Consider the following 15,339-nt stretch of genomic DNA (forward strand, 5'->3'; position numbering starts at 1 on the left):
TTTTAAATTTAACTTTCTATGAGTTGAATTTTGCTATTTATGGGTACTTGCAGAAAGCCAAGATTATTTGGTGATGATATTTTCCTTTTTCTCTCAGGAACAAAAAGAGCTTGTGGATCCCTACCTTGTCTTTAATTTTGCTGGACGAAAGGTAATAATGTTGGTCACATGACTGTATGCTGTTGCATTTACAATTGTTATGCTCACATTAAAATTCCACCTCTAAAAATTAGTGATGTTACAACTGCAAGCAATAATTGAGGCAAAAATTGCTGTGCAGCTTGATCTTTGCAATTAAATAAGCCACCTTTTCTGCGACTCGGCATTGGCACAAGTTACTTGCCAAAAGACTTTTCTTGTTATTAGCGAAGTTTCAGCTGATTCAAGCAATTGTAAATTGTGTAATGGTTGTCCCCCTCCAATGGATGTAACGTCCCAGCAAGGTGTGAGTCCTTAGTGGGGTCTTGGGAGAAGTGGTGTGTGTGTGTGTGTGTGGGGGGGGGGGGGGAAGTACAAACGATTTCTCTAAGGGGATTGCTGATTAATTAGCAGTACATGATATATTAAATTTGAAAATAATTTCATTTAACAGGCAAAGACAAGAGTTCATTACAATTCAGATCACCCTGAGTTTAACACAGAGCTCAATGTACAATTTAAGGTAAGCTTCCTGTATGAACTTCAGATTTTTTTGTGGTTTTAGTATTACAGTCAACTCTTGCCTTGCGGACACCCCGCTATTGCAGACATTCGCTATTACGGACAAAATCCAGATCCCCGGCGAAAGAGGTTTGACTGGAAACGACTCCCACTATTACAGACTCTCGCTATAACGGACACTAAACGACGCCCCGCGCGTGTCTGCTCTAACGAGAGTTGACTGTAGAAGGCTTTAGTTGGTTAGTTTGCTGGAAACAATTTGCCAACATGTCTTAATTGATCTTTTCATGCAGTTCCCATCCATGTGCGAAAGGCTGAAACTACAGATATTTGACTGGTAAGATTGAAATGTTACAAAGAGTTTTTTCTGGGTCTAACTTTGTAATTTCGGGAGTTGGTTCACATGCAGCTTTTATTCTTGGCCATTAATTGCTCTTGTCATATTTGATTCCAGGGATCGACTGACAGCCGATGACTGTATTGGTACAGGTTACTTGCCAATATCTGCTATCTCTGGACAGGGTGACGATGGTAAGTGTACCAGTACATTGGGTCTTCAACACTAACAATTTGGTTTTTAAGAACTTACTGACTGGCTCCAAGGGAAAAAAAACCCTCAACCTCAATGTTCTCTGGGGGGCATTGAGGCTACCAGGGTGTATTTTGACATATTACAGGTCAAGTTTTTATTACCAAATACATGTACTTAGAACTATATTACACCTAATTTTTCACATTTTGATATGTCTTATCAAGTAAGCATTTCATACCCAAGGTTTTAACTTGTTATGGCTTTAACTAAATAAGATACAGCGATGAGGACTTTGTTGTCTATTTATACACCTATTAATGTCATTGGAATTCAACAGTTAAATTAAAATAAAAAACAGAGATAAGAACTCTGTTTCAGAAGACGGCTGAACAGGCCACAGGACTATTACCAATAAACATTAGAAAAGATAAAATGGCTGTTTTCATTTGTCATATGTCATGTTTTGATTCTAATTCTTTCCAGGCTTCCTCCCCTTGTTTGGTCCTTCTTTTATCAACTTTTATGGCTCAACCAGAGAGTACTCTGACCTGCCTGATGAATATGATGACTTAAATCTGGGAGTTGTAAGTGTACAAACATTTTCATTTACTTTCCCCCTGTATGATGTACATAGTACGTGTACTGTCTTAAAGTACTGGGAGAAGAAGAACCAACTTTGTGGACTTCCCTATGATACTATGCTACTAGTTCTAAACTTACAGGGAATGTAAATTAGTTATGGTGTACTTTGGAATAATAGTGGGTACACTGTTACCTACAACTGCTTCAAACTAGCCTTGACCCACAAGACAAAAATTGTGCAAAGTCCACAAAGCAAATTTGTAATTTTTTTTAAATCTTATATTAGGCAATTAGCACTGAAAAGCCCTGCTGGGGAGTGTTAATAAAATTTGTATTGAATTGTATTGTATTGCAACCTTCGTCAAAAGCGTTGTCCAACACAATTACCAAAGTTATTCCTTTTTTGCCCCCTCGCCTTCTTAATATTGAGCCCCTAACAATCCTTACCCACAAAGGGTTCTACTATGTGCATTGAACGGAGGGAGGGGACCTCCAAAAATGCATAAAGTAAGCATGAATGTATTAAGTGTTACAACTACTTCTGGCTATGGTTGTAACTGTGTTTAAGTCAAATTCTGCAGATTGGCCCTCTCTTAACTTAGCTAACAGTAACTATGCAGCAATTGTTCTTACCAGTAATATGTAATGGCCATACCAGTAGCATCGCATTATCTGTTTCTAAATTTCTGCCATGATACATTTGTTAGGGTGAAGGAGTTGCTTATAGAGGTAGAGTGTTGGTGGAGCTAGAAACTAAACTGGGACCATCATCAAAAGAACCTGCTGAGGATCTTCAGAGTCATGAGATTATCCGTGTGCAGGTACAGTGAATTATTTCCCTTGCTGAGTGCTTACAAAAAAAAATTGTCAGAAGCTTAACTTCTGTTGTGGAAGGCGCGGTGGCCTAATGGTTAGTGCACTGGACTCTGGATCGAGCAGTCTGGGTTCAAACCCTGGCTGGGGTCATTGCGTTGTGATCTTGGGCAAGACACTTTACTCTTTTAGTGCTTCTCTCCACCCAGGTGTATAAATGGGTATAAAATGGGTTCTGGCAAATTTAGTGCTGGGGTGTAACCCTGTGATAGACTAGCATCCCATCCAGGCAGGGGGGGGGGGGGGAGTAGAAGAACGTATAGTCGCTTCATGTTACGGAGACCAGGATAAGCTCCAGCCTGGTAGGCCATTGGGCTCAAACATAGACTTGAACATACCTTATTTTTTGTCACCAAGAAATCTTGGCTTTAGTTGGCATGTCTAGGCCCTTGCCTTATTGGGCAAGCGAGCATAAAAAGTAACTTGCCCAATAGGTAAACCACTTGTCCTAGACAACTGTACGTAACTTTTATCGAGCCCAGTCTAAAGGATTCATGTGCTTCCAACTTGCTTATTTTTGTAGTAATTGTTAGAAACATTACATTGCCGCCATTTACTTTGTACTTAACTGTCATCTCATAGTTTGTCACCTTTTTGCTGTGTGTTTATCTTTCCAGCCATACTTACGCAGGCGTAAGTTCAAGCTCTTTGCGTGTTTCTTGGAGGCGACCATGGTATCGTCTACTGATGGACCAGTGGAGTTTGAAGTCAGCATTGGTTAGTGGCCCGTAATTAAAACCTATTGAAGAACTCTTTATATAGTGTAGCATACTGTACCATTGCCTCCTCGCAAAGATATTCATTAATAGTTGCCATCTGAAAACTTTCTGACGACGTTCTGTTTCTGTCAAGATTACAGATGGCTAATAAACCCTTTCGCTCCTAAACGCGTATTTTAGGCGCTGTTTGGAGGCGCGGTCATTAAACCACTTGTGATGTCATCAATAAGCACGTCAGTGGATTTTTGTGATAAGCAGCTGATAGAGCTAGGAATGACTTGTCTACAGGACTGTTCATTGTGAATATTGGTTGCATTTTGACAGAGCTAATCAAAGAAAAACACGATCCTTTTTTGGTGCAAAATCGGTGCTTAAACAGGCCAATACATCTGTAATCGAACAAGCTCCCTTTTTCAGGGTTTACCAATGATTATGTCAAAACGTTTTCGGCCAAAAGAAAGGATATGAGAGTAGAAAGTAACGATAACAAGAAAGCCGAAAAAAGGGAAGGAAAAGTAACAAGAAAAACAAATCGGAACGGTTCAGCAAAAAAGTCCACAATTTACATGGAGTCTTTATCAAAATGTTGCTGCAGTGTGAAAAAGTGCTTTTCTAGCAACGTTCAGAAAAATTCAGGATCATAGCACCAAAAATTGAGCTTAACGGCTAAAAAAGGCGTTTTTCGTTACAAATTCGGGAGTGAAAGGATTTAAATGCAAGAGGTAAGAGAGGCAGATCAGGTGGTTGTCTGTAAGCGAACGTGGAACTTGACACAGCTCTTCAGCACTTTTATTGGCCCGTTCAAATAAAAGCCATTAGGAAATTGTCTAGGAGCACCTGTTTGATGCAAGGCGTAGTTCGTTTTGTCAAGTTGACTGTAGTCGCCATTCAGTCTCCACTAACAGACATCTCCCACAGATGGACACCTCTCTTGACACTAGCAGACCCATTGGTGTCTGTAAAATCCCTTTGTCGAAATCAATCTATTTTTGTTACTGTCCATTAGCCTTCACCTCTTGACACTTCACAGGTGATTCCCTATAACACCATAACTGAGAAAATCCTTGCGCGCTCATTGGTCGAAAGTTATGGTCGATGAGAGTTTAGACCATGAAAGTAACGTAAGCTGTAACGCTAGGCAAAGCAAATTTCTGAAAACTTGACATATTGACGCGACGTATCCAAAACACACAACGAAGCGAGTTGTTAATAGGCACTTGGGATTAAGGACGAAATATCGAAATTTCCACACATTTGTCGGCTTCAAGTAAAAAAAAATTCAGTCTTACGAGCTGTCACACGCGCGCGGCTTTGCACTGATTCATCAAATTCACCGGTAAATTTTCCGTGTTATGGTCTAAAACGAATCGACCACATTTTCCCATAGTCTACACTCTTAAAGTCCATAGAAATGATGCCATAAAATGTCCAAAACTTTGCAGTGAAACTACTCGCCTAACGGCTCGTCGTTCTACTTGAGTTTTGAACATTTTATGACGTCATTTTTATGGTCTACAAGAGGGAAGACCATGGAAAAATGTTGTTGATTTGTTAACTGACGGCTTTGATATACTGACATGAAATTAGCGAAAATTTTGTGCTCTGTGTATTACAGTTGTATTATAGATTCAGGCAACCCTTACTAATGAAAAGTATTTGCCATCAGGAAACTATGGTAACAAGCTTGATCAATCAGTCCCTCCTTCCTCCTCGACCACTCCGCCCACCAATGCAGTGTATGATGGCTGTTATTATTACTACCTTCCATGGGGAGACACCAAACCTTGTGTATCTGTGGACAGTCATTGGGAAGATATATCCTTCAGATTGGACAACTTGAATATCTTGACCAGGCTGTGTGAACGACTGGTGAGTGTGATTGTCTGTCAGTTTATTATTTCATGGCTGCATGGGCTTTGTGCACCAAATGGTTTGAGTTGCAATGGCTGTATTTATCGTAGAGATGTTCAAGTTGTTCAGAGGCATTTTTGTCCAGTTTAAAAACGTGACGTATGAAATTAGACGACCCAAAAACAAACAAACAAACAAAACAAGATTTTTTTGGAAAAAAAGACTAGGTTTTCTTATCAGAAGAGATTGGTTTTCAATGTCAGAACTAAATGCGAACCAGTTAAGAACGACCCGTTTTTATACTGTATGAATTGACGTCTCACACGTGAAAGTGAGTTAAGTAGGTCTGAATATGTACAACGCACGTTGTAGCAGAGGTTATCAGACATTAATGCATCTGTCATATTTACCTTAGACGACGTAAACAACTTAGGGATAAAAGCAGCTAATGCGAGGAGAACAATGGCTTTTCAAAGACTAACCGAGGTTTTGCATTTATTGTTGTCTTGTAACAGGAAACAAACATGGAAAAAGTTCAACTGAGTCTAGAAGCTAATGCACCAACAGCTGAAACAGCCTCACTTCTCATAGCTTTGTTAGATCAGCTCATAAGTGATTGCAAGTAAGTGAAAGCATTGGGGCGTAGGGGGGGGGGGGGGGGGGGGTTTTCAGTACCTAAAGTATCGCTAGTGTGCTAGCTAGTAATGGACACACTGGACACTGTTAAAGACATTTGTCAGGGGGGCGAATGTGCCTGGCTTGGAGTATGATGGGCCCCCACGTTTCAAAACGTTCTGCCACCTCTGATCTCAGTTGTGGAAGTATTTTACAGTGTCTGCTCCTCAGGAATAAAAAGAAATGATATAACCAGTTTTTGCTCACTTGTAGAAAACCTTTACCAAGGATTGACAGTTCCACCCCTGGTGTGAACGAGTTGGACTTAAAGATTCAGGAGACAAGAATGATGGAAAAGGTGTGTGTGGGAAGATATCAAATATGTGCTGTTTCAAACTTTTTTTCCTAAAATGAGATCACAATTACAGGCTAACTAGGGCACGACATTGCTCTTAATACAAGAGTCAATGCTACTAAATTTTCCAGTTTGGCTACCAAATCCTGAAAGTTTGTTGCCGAAATGGCAACTACAACATGGCTTGTGATATACTTAATGCTACGATCTATGGTACGATTTGTGATTATGGCCTGAAGCCTGGTAAACGCTGAAATAAAACTCAAGTGTACCAACGATTAAAATATACTGATAAAATAAAATTTAGAGCCCCAAAGTGTCTTTCTAGTAAAATGATTCATAGAAAATGCTTTGTTTGTTTTTAAAAGAGATTGGCAACCAACTTCTCGGAATTGGCTTCCAGTTTGAAACATTTAAGTCCAACTCGTTATCTAGAGTGTTTGTTGTTATAATAGTGAATTTTGTTATCTTCTTAATATTTTTAGGATGTCTTTTTTATGTCTTTTTAAATTTTTAATTTGTACACGGCTCCACAGGCTTTTAGCTTTAAACTTTTTACCGTGATTAGATAAAGTTATTATTATTATTATTATTATTATTATTATTATTATTTAGAAGCCAAGTGACTACTGAAAGAAAAAAGTTAATTTCGTGCCCTGCTTTGGACAACTGAACTTTCTCTTGTCAACAAAACATGTATCATTTTTTTGTTTCTCGGGTTAACCTTCCATCATTTATCTAGAGTGTTTATCGTCATGTACATTTTGAGTTTAAACACGTGGTAATCTTTTATTTGTAACAGTTGGCCATCATGGAAGAGGCGTCCGGGCTTCGCGAAAGTGCGACTGATGTTGCTGAAGCTATGTCAGAAATCGAGGGTTACATGCAGAGGCTGAAAGATTTGGCTATTGAGGTGTGTACCCGGTACTTTGCAGTACCACAAAATTCTATACCGTGCTTACTTTGAAGCACTGAATCTGACCCAACGACACAAATCGTACAGAGGTTAAGGCCCGTTTACACAGGCGATTTTTGTCGCGCAACTCAATGCAATTTTTGTCGCGCCGAAGTTGCATCAAGTCGCCGCGATATCGAGGCTATAAAATCGCCATGAAATTGGCGCGAGTTTGTAAATTGCATGAAGTCGCCGCGATATCGCAGGAGTTTCGAACCTGTTCGAAACTTGATGCAACTTCAGCGCGACAAAAATTGCATTGAGTTGCGCGACAAAAATCGCCTGTGTAAACGGGCCTTAAAGATCTTTGTTTAAGTGCTCAAAGAAAGGCTTCCGGTTTATTTTTGTCAGCATCTTATCTATAAACTTTAACTTCCAGAGTAAAGTTATAATTATACGTACTTCGAAAACTCATTAACAATGAAAATACAAAGGAAATTAATGTTTAATTATTGTCTTTATATCTGATAAAGACACGGCTAAATTTTATAGCCAATTTTCTTGGCCAAAAAACCCCAAAATCTAAATATCAGTGCAAGAATGAAAAGATCTACATCAGAGGTTTTTGAAGCTGTTCAATAAACTCGCAGTTCGTTTTTCTTCAATTCTAACATTACAAAAACTGTTATTTGTACTAGTGACATTCTATGGAACTTGTTTCTGTTGTTTGCAAAATGGTTTCACCAGTAAAAGGAACTTGGAACTATGGAACTTGTTTCTGTTGTTTGCAAAATGGTTTCACCAGTAAAAGCTATGTAGCTAGATGTTTCTAGACAAATGTCTTCTCGACTGTTCCTGTCTGGTTAAATAACCGACTTTAAAGTGTTTATTCATGAACATATTTTTTGTCCTGTTTCTTTATTTTTAGCCTCAGAACAGCATGCCTGATGTTGTCATCTGGTTGATCAGTGGCACCAAACGAATCGCATCTTTCCGTATTCCAGCCAATGAGGTTCTATTCTCGCCAACATCGGACGCTTGTGGTCAGAACTGTGGCAAGGTCTTCAACATGTTCATGAAGGTAATACAGTGAACACAAATACTCGATAATAATGTGATCCTCTGAAGGCGATATTACACGGGACAACTTGCAACAACGATTTTTCGCGCAACACCGCGTCAACTTTTCGTGGTATGTTAAACGAGTCAACTTTTCGCGCAACATCGTACAAAGTGTACTTGGCAACATGCATGTTACACGAGACGATTTTCAGCCCAACTCCAACTCGCAACATTTTGCGCGTTCGTCCAGGCCATGTTTTAACAGAATTCTGGGAAGGTGTTGCGCGAACAATCGACGGCGAACCTGTTACACAAGTCAACTTTCTTTAATTAATATTCGTCATTTTGCGTTAGGAGTTTTTGACCTGGGTTCAAAAACTCCCAACGTGTTGCCGAGTCAAAAGTTGCGCGAAAAATCGTCCCCGGTACCATGTTACATGGTGTTCGCTTTTTAGCGAAACATTGTTGCACAAAAAATTGTTGTTGCAAGTTGTCCGGTGTAACACCACCTTAAGAATATACATTACAGTGTGACTTCTTCAACCAAGGCCATCCAACAAAATTTTGTGCAAATTGTTAAATGAAAACCTCGGATGTTAAAAATAGATTTCCGACAAATTATCAATCTAAGCAAGCCGCACACTACAGAAGCAATGAATTAATGAACTTTTTTATCGTTTTAACACTCAAACACTATTGGTCAATTTGCAAAGAATTTGCTTGGTGGCCTTGGTTAAAGGGCATACCACTTTAAGAAAGTACATGTACCTTAAATTTACTCGAATAAGCGCCAGCCCCCGAATAAGCGCCGCAGTCCCGATGCGGCGCTTTTTTGAAGAATTTCGTTTAACTTAAAACGGCACTACAAAGCAACTCTAGAACAAGCTTTAACATTTCTTTGCATCAAAAGCGATGTTATGAGTGATTGTTTTATCGCTCTCCCATTAGTTTTTAGTGCAGAATGCACTATTGTGATGGTTTGTTGGGGCTGTCGTCCGCTAAACCCCTAAACCCCTAAAGCGCTATGGTGTAAACTTTAATAGTCAATTAATTAATTAATATCAATTAATTAATTATTTCTTGTGAAGTGGGTGGGGGTGGGGAGCACCTGACCGTACCCCTAGGTAAAACCTGGAGCACATCTACGTTACTTTCATATGAAGATCTCAAACGTATATATTTGTTTCAGAAAACCCTTTGCTCTCCTTGTGGTACTACTCAACGTAATTTACACCAAACGCATGCGCAGATTAGTCTACGTTGTTTTCTGGAACTATCATGAACATCGCTTGTATTGCGTGTTTGCGGTAGGCTTCTTGCAGACTTCTTGGCGCCAAGTAAAAACCGCAAATTAATTAAATTAGATTTTGAGACTTTCACATCGCTTTCGTAATTAGGTATGCAAAAACTTGCACCGGGATTTTCGGCGTGAACACCTGATAACCAGGAAACAAATATCCTAGCTGTACTGCGTTTTAAAAAACCTGTCGAAAAATATGTTTTTTGATTAGATTTGTTTCTTTAGTTTTTGTGTTTTGCTGCAGCCGCAATGGCTGCAAGCAAAACACATTGAGAGCTGAAGTTTGTGCCGTAAGGTGGTAAGTGCCGTAAGGTGTAAGTGCCGTAACAGAGGAGAAATCTGAACTACCGATGTCAATCAAATCCATGAACAAACAAAATCGAAACCAATGAACCGTAGCGCTGATCGCATTCGAAGTTACGGGCCAAAGTATTCGAACGCAAACCACGTTGGACACGTTGGAAAACAGAAAACCGATTTAAAAGTATATCGCATTGGGAAAGAAAACAAACTGTGGCGCGACCACTCCAGTTTTATGAGAAAATTATTCTGCAGTTTTCATCATTTACGAAAAGAGCGAAGACTTGGAACCTCGCCGAAGGTCATAAATATTTTCTCCAAAGGACCGGTTAGTGCACAGTTTGTAAACTTTCGCTTTGAAAATAAACTTACCCTCACCTTGTCTACACTGTCTACAGCATACTAGTACTGTATTAACTCTGAACTTCATATTTTAAAATAAAATGTATGAACGTGTAACTTGTCACGCAAAGACAGCTGGAAAGGAATATACCATGCTGGTAGGCTGCACCGCTAATTGTAGCTGTATTCGAGCTATATAAAAGACAGCTAGAAACGAATTAATACTAGTAACATCACAATGGGAAAGAAACTTATTCAGTGGTTCACACCGTCGAAAACAAAGAAATATTAAAGGAAGTTCTCATTCACCAGATTCACTGCATCAGATGCAACATTCGTCAGTTCGTGTTTAAATGCGTGGCGACCAGTTTGTTTACTAGTTATTAAAAAATAATACGGTCTTCATTTAATAAACAGTTCATCCTTAAATTTCAGCTTTTCTACGACTGACAGGTAGGTACTATAGTATAAGCCCCGCTAAAATAGCTGGAAAGGGAAAGTTTTTTGAAAAATGAATTTTTGACTGACGCGCTGGCGCCACATGTTTATTTTGTGAAGATTAATTAAACGCCGTGAAAAATAGAATTTGATGTCCAGCGAGCCACTGCATCTTCGGCTACGCAGTCCTCAGTGAATCCTCCAACTTCACAAATTTCTAAAACTTTAAGAAAACGAACTTTCGCAGAATCAAAAATTGGTCCTTATCGATCTTCCGATCTTGTTGTGAAGACACTGAAATTCGACGAGTGTTCATGCGTGAAGGGATGACTGACGAATGATAATAATTATTTGTAAACTTTCGCTTTCAAAATGAACTTTGCGTTACGTTCAACCCCGTCTTTCTGTTGTTGTACGCCGGTGCGCGTGCGATTATTTATAATTTCTGAATTTTGATCAGTAAAATTATCAGGATTGAATTAACACAAAGTGACTACAATATAGTGCAATTATTAACCTGCACACAAGTGACAGACAATAAAAGACGTTGGATTTCAATCTCGACTCACTTGTCTTTCATCAACATGTTCCCTAAGACTTTGCTCTAGCAGCAAAACACATGGACCCATTGGGGCCCTATTTTTGAGAATCGTCTTTCGTGCAGTCTAAACCGTAACGTAATTAAATTAAACAAATGTCATCGATGCCGCCGTAAAACAAACAAAAAACAAAAGTTTCATGTTATCGCATTTTCAAGGAAGACAAAAGTATTTTGTTACAAACGAACAAAAGTGTCGTGATACGTTTGCAAAGATTAGCGTAAGGAACACCTGGGAAAGAATACAAGTAGCCTGTGAACAGTTTTTCCGAAAGTAAAATAAAGCAAATAAACACGAACATATATAAAACATCATACTTTCAATTGTTCCATATTGCATTCTGCACTCTTACCAAATCATCGAGATTTTTCTATTCAACACTCTTACAATACGTAGTTCTGTAAGTGTTGTGAAGGCCCCAAACTTTGCCACGACAGCTAGCGCCACTTCTGTCTCAGCAAGAGACAAATACAAATACGCCCTCAAATAAGCGCTGCACTTGAGGCGTGAAAATTCAATAAGCGCCGCGGCGCTTATTCGAGTAAATACGGTATAGAGCTAAGAACATAGACGTTAAGTTAATTATTTCTTATTTGTACACCACCGGCCATTGCTGATGCCAATGTAAAAAAAACTAATCCACTTCAAAAGCGAATTTATTTTCATTTGAAGAAGTGCCGCAAGAAGACAGAGCTGTCTTAATTTTGTGTTAAATTGAAGTACACAATAGCTCCTTATTGGTCTTTCCCTTTTGTTGTTCTCCTCTTAGTACCCAGGAAAGAAACAAACGAACCTTGAAGACTTTCCAGAAGTGCCTGCTCATGTTCGAATGATAATCTGGTTAGGCCTTGAGAAGCATCAAGAAGATTGGACCAATAGGGAGCAAACGGAGGGCGACTTCTGCGTTTATGCTGAAACGGTAAGTTTTCTCCACTAGCCTACTACTCTTGATTTGAAGGTCAGGTCACCGATGATCAGATCCACCTTGATGTCTGCTATGTCCTTTCTGCTAGGGTGCAGTTTACTTGCTAGGCCTGGATTATTTTAATCTTCTTTTTGGAACAGGAGGAGGAGGGAGGGGGGGGGGGGGAATTTGCTGCCGATTGCCATCACGGTACCCATAAGTAGTACATACGGTGTACTTGGAAGATGTGGAGGTATATATGGGGAGCGTCCGTCTTTTGAGTGGAAAAACAAATTGCCCTCACTGATATATATTTACCAAAACACATAATTCTGTCAAATGTGAAGATACATGTAAATGGCCAATAACACTGTCGTACAGGTATATGAAGTACTTTTGAAGAACGTTTGCATTAAACCTGGGCATTACTGTAAGAAAAGTAGTATGTAGGGTTCAATGGCATGCCCTTAAAGTCTTAGAAATTCAATGGCACTTATGCAAACAAAAAAACAAACAAACAAACAGACAGAAAGACAAGCAAGCAAGCAAGCAAACAAACAAACAAACAAAGAGTAGTGCCCTTTTGTTATCTTCTTGTGACATTTCGGATTCTTTCTAATCTAGTATGAAAACCAGATGAATGTACTCGGTACATGGACCTCAAAAGGACTGCCCCGCCCTTCCTGGTCAAATGCTCGAGGAGATGTAAGAACGATTCTTAAGTTTTCAATTCCAATTTCTGTACAATTGTCTTTGGAATATCAGTTGCATTGTATTGATTCATTTTGTGAATGTTATAGCTCGGAGACTTAGGCAGATAGGATTTGGAGTTGAAGTAGTTATGTAGAAACAGTGCTTCTAGAGGATTCATGGATATGTAGGTAGGAAGAATTTAGCTTAAGGTAGTTTAAGCAGGGCCGTAACCAGGCCTTTGGCATAGACGAGGCAAGATCTTCTTAGGAGGTTCTGGGGGCATGCCCTCAAGAAAATTTGGAAAACTAGAAGCTCTGAAACTCTATCTTAAGCATTTTTCATAAGGTATTGCAGAGCATACCAACAAGTGCCTCGTCTTGCCTCTTGTTGGTTACGGCCCTGAGTTTAAGAGGTTACTTGTCAGTTGTGGTGTTGAGGGTTATTATATGACATGAAAAATGTGCATATAAGTAGGTTCAAATTTCAAACAGGGAGTATTTATTTAGTTTGTGGGTAAAGTTACAAAAAGGTACACTTTGAGTGTACAATGAGTTTTCGTTGTTATTAATCACATAGCATCTTGTTGTTAAACCACTAAGTAAACATAGCAAACGTCAGTGGAAATCCTTTTCTCTTCTGTTTTAGGTCCTGTGTGTGTGGTTTATTGTAAATAACTTACATTTTCTGCCGTTTATAAAATTAATAAACGTTGTTGTTGTTCTGTAAATGTGGGTATTTTGGGTGTCCTGTCACTTCTTTCTAAGCGATTAAAATGCGCTAATAATTTATTTCAGGTGAAATTGTATAAAGACTATTTTGTCCCTCCTGCTGGTTGGCATTTTGATGCAGACTGGTTTGTGAACCCAGAGCTCAGGTAATCATTGGAATCCGAAGAGATATGACTTGCTTAAAAATAGGAATGTTGTAGACAATAGGGAGCAGTTAACGGCACTGTCTCTGTGGATACGAGTTTCCACGTAGAGAACATGTTGGCCGTTCCGAAGTTGCGCAGGGAACTGCTGCGAACGTTGTATATTTATCCGTCTTGTTCCATATTTAGTGCAGTTTTTAATTGAGGGTCGTAAAACCAAAACCAAAGTAATTATTCTGGCCAATCACAAAGGACGCAAACAATTCCAGTAAACCAATCAAAGTCGACGCAAATACGTGTAGCCGACACGAAGGGCGGGAAAACGTTCGCAAGCGATTTACGATTGGTTTTGGTTTTACGTCTGATTGTCTGAGAATATGGCGCGAGTGGTTTAAACCAGTCATTAAGGTAGCAATGCAACACCAAAGCAAACGTAAATTACTTTCGACACTGGTTGATGTTTAAATGTGTCCTTTTAACAGCATGACGTACGATCGAGACAGTGGTCATAAGAGCTTCCTTGAGGATGTGTTTGAAAACGAGTCTCGTCTCCCAGGTGGTAGCTGGGGACCTTCCTCTGTGCCTTGGACAGATGTGGTAAATATTGAGTTAAAACTTAGACCTTGTCCTTAAAAAGATATTATTGTTAAAATGTGCATATGCTTGATGCTTTTTTGCCAATCCTACTCATCAAAATGAAGGAAGCGCTGGTGGTTTTTGCTGAAAAGGGAGACTTTTCAAACGCTTTCCAAAGTGAAGACTTTTGCAGTAGTGAAGAAGCTACTATTTTGCAACAAAGGAAGGGGAATTTTTTGGCCATTCAGCCTTCACAACCAGTGGGAGGGGCGGGGACTCGCTATATCTGCTACTGGTTTTGTTCGATTAAATTACATTATGTATGATTTAATGGCCTTGAGAATTGTTCACAAGTGTTTTGAATGGGTTGTAGAGTTGATTTAATGTTTCACTGCCGCAAACATACGATTTTTCATGAGAGTCAATCAAGACCTGTTGTAATCCAAGATTCCATAGATAGTTGTACTGCCTAAATGCAATTCCGTAATAAAATGAACGAAAAATGTTACTTGTAATGGCAAGAGATGTTACATGTGACTTAAGTAACCTCTGTTTATAATACAGCTATCCTGCTCTTCATCTTTGTCCCTTTTATATCTACATTTATACCATGCCATAGAAAATACAGCCAATCAGAATACAGGAAAGCCGTTGTATATTCGGCGGTATTCAACCCAACCTTCCCATCGTGCGCTGCGATCTTATTCTCGATGAAATTTAGTAAGCGTATTTTCTATGGCATGGTATAAAATAGTTACACAACACTTTCTCGTGGTATACTATGGAATATCCCACTTGTCATTTGTATTTTCTTCGTATACACACTCGCCTCTAAAGGCTCGTGTGTATACTGAGAAATACAAGTGACTCGTGGGATATTCCACAGTATACCACTCGAAAGCGTTGCATAACTAGTATGTATGCCACCGTGTCGAGTACACCTTTATTTCTCTCCTAGCGTGGTGATGCTGTGACATCCAGGGATGAGATCGCGTGCCCAGAAGATTGGGAATGGACCTCAGACTGGGTAGTGGACTTGAACAGAGCCGTGGATGAAGATGGTTATGTTTTATTTTATCTTGTTCTCTTTTATCTTAAGTAATTCCATTGTTGTCTTTTTGTCTTATTTGCTCCTTGGTTAATCTCGTTTTCTCACCTTTTTTGTGGAAGGT

The 15,339-nt window shown here is 39.3% G+C and overlaps 1 protein-coding gene across 4 annotated transcripts in view; it reads left to right on the top strand.

The window, feature by feature from the left end:
* LOC144643374 (myoferlin-like) overlaps positions 1 to 15,339 on the top strand; it is a 74,098-nt gene that overhangs the window by 24,674 nt on the left and 34,085 nt on the right. For all 4 annotated transcript variants that reach the window (XM_078502584.1, XM_078502586.1, XM_078502585.1 and 1 more), the window contains 17 exons: positions 98 to 151; positions 593 to 661; positions 954 to 997; positions 1,115 to 1,191; positions 1,676 to 1,776; positions 2,482 to 2,595; positions 3,265 to 3,364; positions 5,033 to 5,235; positions 5,733 to 5,839; positions 6,106 to 6,190; positions 6,990 to 7,100; positions 8,011 to 8,163; positions 11,893 to 12,042; positions 12,652 to 12,732; positions 13,515 to 13,594; positions 14,074 to 14,188; positions 15,126 to 15,228. In XM_078502584.1, the coding sequence (XP_078358710.1) occupies positions 98 to 151; positions 593 to 661; positions 954 to 997; positions 1,115 to 1,191; positions 1,676 to 1,776; positions 2,482 to 2,595; positions 3,265 to 3,364; positions 5,033 to 5,235; positions 5,733 to 5,839; positions 6,106 to 6,190; positions 6,990 to 7,100; positions 8,011 to 8,163; positions 11,893 to 12,042; positions 12,652 to 12,732; positions 13,515 to 13,594; positions 14,074 to 14,188; positions 15,126 to 15,228 (1,747 nt within the window). The remainder of the gene's footprint in view (positions 1 to 97; positions 152 to 592; positions 662 to 953; positions 998 to 1,114; positions 1,192 to 1,675; positions 1,777 to 2,481; positions 2,596 to 3,264; positions 3,365 to 5,032; positions 5,236 to 5,732; positions 5,840 to 6,105; positions 6,191 to 6,989; positions 7,101 to 8,010; positions 8,164 to 11,892; positions 12,043 to 12,651; positions 12,733 to 13,514; positions 13,595 to 14,073; positions 14,189 to 15,125; positions 15,229 to 15,339) is intronic.

This window comes from Oculina patagonica, chromosome 2, assembly GCF_052425735.1.
Source record: "Oculina patagonica isolate OP01 chromosome 2, crgOcupat, whole genome shotgun sequence".
In the NCBI taxonomy this organism is placed as follows: domain Eukaryota; kingdom Metazoa; phylum Cnidaria; class Anthozoa; order Scleractinia; family Oculinidae; genus Oculina; species Oculina patagonica.